The sequence below is a fragment of the Mesitornis unicolor genome, unplaced genomic scaffold (assembly GCF_000695765.1).
Source record: "Mesitornis unicolor isolate BGI_N332 unplaced genomic scaffold, ASM69576v1 scaffold25757, whole genome shotgun sequence".
In the NCBI taxonomy this organism is placed as follows: Eukaryota; Metazoa; Chordata; class Aves; order Mesitornithiformes; family Mesitornithidae; genus Mesitornis; species Mesitornis unicolor.
This window is the reverse complement of record NW_010197452.1, coordinates 62110-67134: the sequence shown is the minus strand read 5'-3', so window position 1 is coordinate 67134 and position 5025 is coordinate 62110. Positions and strand designations below refer to the sequence as shown.

Genomic DNA, 5025 nt, shown 5'->3' with positions numbered 1-5025 from the left:
TCTGTCGGGTGCACCAGGTTGGGGAGTGCCCAATCAGATTAGGTTTGATGGTTAGGATATCAGGATAGACTGGTCTGGAGTGCAGCGATGTACTTTCTAGGACAGTTGAATAGCAAATCTTAATTGGTCTGTGGCGTTTTACTCTCTGATACTGGAATCAGTTGGAAGAGCCAGCTGAAAGGCTGTTTGTTTCCTCATCTTACCTGCCACTGTCCCAGCTGCCAGCACCAGTGTGGTTCCAGGAGCTAGAGGCTTTGTTAAGGCTTTGTCTTAAAATGACTGACTTCTCCTTTGAGCTGTCTTTTTCTGAAATTCTGAATGCAGTGACTTCAGTAAAATTACACAGTCAAGTTAGCGATGCTGATGAGACAAAACGACCAGTTTTGTCTCTAGACATTTAACTCTTAAAAGGGCTTTAATGCTTACACAGATAACCCTGTGGTGACCCTGAGTAAGCTTTAAATGGATATGTTGGTTTTGTTCTTTGAGTTTGTTGGTTTTTTTTAAGCTAATGACAAGTGTACCTTTGAGAATGCCGGTCTCTGCTATAGATTTTTGCTATTAGAAGATATTTTCCCTCTTGCTTCCACAAATCTTTCATGAACCAATCAACATAAATAAATATGTAAGATCTTAAATTATAAACTAAAACAGGCTGTTTCAATATTTTTGTTATAGTAATGAACTTAATTCAAATTGAATGAACACAATTCTGTATGGAAAAGTTTTGTTTCTTGCTTATGGTGCCTTCTATTAAAAGTCCATGCGGTTTATTCAGTGATATAGCAGCAGTTAAGTTCTGTTATAAGTTTCCAATCTGCTTGGATCACTATGTTTACATCATTTTTAGTTTTCCTTTTTTGTCTAGTGGCAGACTTCAAGGAAAGGATTGAAAAGTTAAATGAGTTTCTAGCTACTTCTCAGTACTTGGTGTACTTACTAGGACACCTAATACTGGTATTAGTAATTACTTAACTGGCTCACCATGGTGCAGTCATTGCTATTTTCTCACTTGTACAAAGCCCAACCCCTTGTATAACCAGTTACCTTGTTTAATCTAGGATTGGAATCAAACTGCCTTCATCTTCTACAATGATTGAGTTCGCATCAGTTGTGATACTGTTGTTTCCTTCACGTAGGAGAATTTTTAACACCTGCATGCTTCAAGTCTGTAGAATTTTCTGTGCTGTGCATGCAGAAATGTGCTTATTTCTAATAAGGTACTGAGCAGGCTGACTTTTCTTTTTTAAAGAGTACGCCCAACTGTTTGCAGCATTGATTGCGCGAACTGCAAAAGATATTGATGTTCTAATAGATTCCCTGCCTAGTGAGGAATCAACAGCAGCTTTGCAGGTAAGCGTGTTCTTAATTAAAATATCAAAACCCAACTGAAAGCGAACTTCTTCCCTTTTTTAAACACATTTTTTTTCTCTCTAGGCCATGTAACTGAAAAATTACTTTAATATAAGCCTGAATTTTTCCTGAGGGTAACCTGTGAGTACTTACAGGCTTAGTGGAAATACTGAACTTGCATCTAGTTCTAAGTAAGATTATACACAGTGAGAATATTTTAAATTTAGTTTTGTTGCAATGTTTAAGAAAATGCTTTTATCATAGTGCCACAGTGCTGGAATCTGTTACCCCCTTTTTTCCCCCAACTATTCAAATATTAATACAAAAATGCAACAATACTAATGCATTGTGGGGTTTTTGTTGGGGTTTTTTTTGTCCCTTGGGTAATTTCCATACTCTCTTGCTCATTAGGAGTGCTAATTAGGAGAGCTCATTTTGTAGCTGCGGAGCCAACACTTTACTGAAGCCTTTTGTCCTTCTGCAATGTTTCTGGTTGTTAAAGGGCTTGTGAGGTATCCTTTAAATTCTCCAGCTCTGTCACAAAACGGTTCTTTCACTTTTCAGTAATAGGAAGCACTTCTTTGGACCAGTCAGCCAAGCTGGATCATTTTGTTTCTTGCTCCTTCTCTCTTGAGACCAGAGGTGCTCTAGGGAGAACCTGGGAACAGACAGCGCCTACTGGCAGGTCCAGCCAGTATCACAACCTCCATTCCCTGCCTTACAGGAGCTGAACTGGTGCAAACAGTTTGCAAACCCTTTCACGATGCTCAACTGTTTCTCATTTCCAAAAAATGCTTTTGACCCACAATTCCAAGAACGCTGCACTGGTTTTTGTTTGCTGATCTTTCTGCAGATCTTGCCTACTAAACAACAGCATCTTTTTCTTTTTTTCATTTTTAGTTTTCTTTTCAGCATGCAACAAGGATGCTGTTTCTCTCAGAATCCTGGAACTGCTTTAAAATCACCTGAAGGTTTTACACCTGGGTTGATCCCCTGTGGCTATTCAAAAGCAGTTAACAAAAGACTGGTACTAGAGGTGCCTGCTGGGCCAAATACAAATAACTGGGCAGTGACATCACATTTGGTTTTAAACAAAGGCGGTTAAATTTGGAAACGTTGCTAGTCACAATAATTGCTGAACGTACTAATTGGGCCCATTAACACCAGCATAGTTTCATGTAGGTGTATCGTTAATAGCTGAAGAGAGCTTTCCTGCTGCAGCCGAAGTACAGGCTTCTTCAGTGACTGAGCAGGGCTTGATCCCGGTGCCAGCTGATGCAGGGGAAGCAGGGTGCTCCAGAAGGGGGAGCTGGTCATCCGCAGAGCCATGCTTTCCTTCGAGGTGCTACTCCAGCAGTTTCTTGCTCTGTTAATGCAGAGTCTCATTTCACAAGAATTTCTGGTCTTTTCTGTTTGGCGATGTTTTGAGATAAGTTAGCTTGGATTCCGTCATGCACTAATTTTAGTTTTTATTTTTATTTGCTGTTTTTTAATGTGGTGCAGTATTGAAGATAAATATTTCTGACATTCTTTAAAAAGACTGTTTTGAAGGTGCTTGAAATACTCTAAAATAAGCAATATAGGTTTTGTTGGGAAGTGATAGATAGGTACTTGGCTAATAGAGATGTACTTAGGCCGATCTTTTCTCTTTTTTTAATACTAAGGTTGTCTTGGTATGTGTTTCAAATCTGAGGCTTGTCTTAAATGATAAAAGGGACGGCTACACTGATGCCCAACACAATTTACCTGTACCTTTTGAGTTCTCTTGTGATGTAGTTGGTAGTACATATTTCACTTAAATTTGTGGCTTACCTGCAGTCAATTATTTAACAACTGAGACTGAAGTAATTGAGCTGGATTCTAAGTTTAAAACTTTCACCTTTTGCTGTCTTCTTTCTATGACACTTCCTCCAAGGGATATCAAGTCCTTAATGCATATAGTGACCTTCACGAAAGACATCGGTGTTGCAGAACAGAAGATGGATATGTGGATAGAATTTGCCAGTTAGTTAAAGCACGAGTTCTTAAGGTCCTTTATGTAAACCTCGATAACTGCTTTAAAAAATACAAATTTGAAACTTCGGTTTTGTCATTTCTGTTACTGAGTTAGAAGAAGTTTTAGTATTTTTAAATTTGGTAAATATTTTAAAGTATTAAAATGTTTTGAAGTTAAAATGTTTTATTTCACTAAATCTTGTCTAACTGAAAAGCAGTTTGGTTCTGAAACAAAATATTGAAGAAAAAAGGTTAAATAACACAGTTTCATCTGAAATATGCTATTTAATGGAAAGGTTTAAAGAAGTTACGATTGCATCTGTCTGAGCACCTTTCAGTAAGGGAGTTTGGAGGGGATAAATACTCACTTCTCATCAAGAAAAGCTACTGAGCCAAAAGTTATAATATGAAAGAAGTTAACATCTCTATTTGGTGGAGGTTTTTGTGCTTACTTCATGTGGATATGCACTGTTTTTGTCTGCAGCCTACAATGAGTTGCTTTGAAGTTGCTAGAATGTACTTCAGGAGCTAAGGAGAGAAATCCTTCTCTTTTGTAGGGAGCATGAACTGTTCCATCACCATCCTTTAGTAGAAAACTCAATTTTGTGTTACATTTGAAGATCCTTACTTTTCTTCTTTTTATTTTCAAGGCTGCTAGTCTGTATCGATTAGAAGAAGAAAATCATGAAGCAGCTGCCCGTCTGGAAGAGGTAGTTTATCGTGGGGATATGCTGCTGGAGAAGATACAGAGTGCCCTGGCAGACATTGCGCAGTCACAGCTGAAGACGCGAAGCGGCACACACAGCCAGCCCCTGCCCGACTCCTAGTGCCAGGGCAGTGTGCCTCTGCAGAACCCAGCTGTGGCGAGTCCTGTTGGATGCGCAGCTCTGCGTCCACAGGGAGCTGTCACACCCCATCACCCTTGAGAGACTCAGGAGAGCTCTGGTCGTTCGTAACGTCTTTTATCGGAGCTCACGCTGTAGGTTTTGTATGAGAAACACTTGTGCTGTGGAATCTGGTTCTGTTCTAGAATTCTGTGTATTAATGTATGTTTTCTTAAAATATTAATTTCTGAGCTTTATTTTCTGTTCATAAATATATCTGACTTCAATCTGATTTGTTTTCTTCATTACACAGGCCTTAGTCCCTAAAGGGAATTCAGAAGGAAAATATATTGAGAGTATTTGTGTTACTTGCTCACTCCTACCTTCAAACTTTTATGTTCTTGGTGTACTTTTTATAAGGCACAGACACACTTGAATTTGCCAGAGTTCCATGGAGACAGTGCTAGTCAATGATGTGAATACAGTGGTGGCCATCTGTTTTAATGAACAGAAATGGTAATTAAGCATTTGTATTACTACTTGGCTCATTTTACACCCTTTACAGAGCAAGTAAAGGGATAAACAGACTTTAACGTTTGCAGAGTGAATCTCCTTGCCATTGGCATCTCATAAAAAAATTAATCTGCAAGTATCTGATATTGGCATTTGTTATTGTTTGTAATTCACAAATGGGTTTTTAACTCCATTCTTGCCACTGACATGCTTACTCTTACTTGTTTGTGCCATTTCTCTGCTGCTGCTGATTTTCTGCACTCTTCTGGCAACTGGTGAATGCCTCTAAAGCCAACAGTAATGAGGAAGCATTGGATGACTGGGAAGAAATTAGCAAGGA

General features: G+C 38.9%; 1 protein-coding gene across 1 annotated transcript; it reads left to right on the top strand.

Annotated features, from left to right (window-relative positions):
• Positions 1 to 1252: 1252 nt before the first annotated feature.
• LOC104544065 (mediator of RNA polymerase II transcription subunit 21-like) lies at positions 1253 to 4175 on the top strand (the record flags this gene model as incomplete). The annotated part of the gene is made up of 2 exons (XM_010188813.1): positions 1253 to 1353; positions 3999 to 4175. Coding segments are annotated over 2 exons (278 nt in total), but the record flags the coding sequence as incomplete, so codon positions are not given.
• Positions 4176 to 5025: the final 850 nt, after the last annotated feature.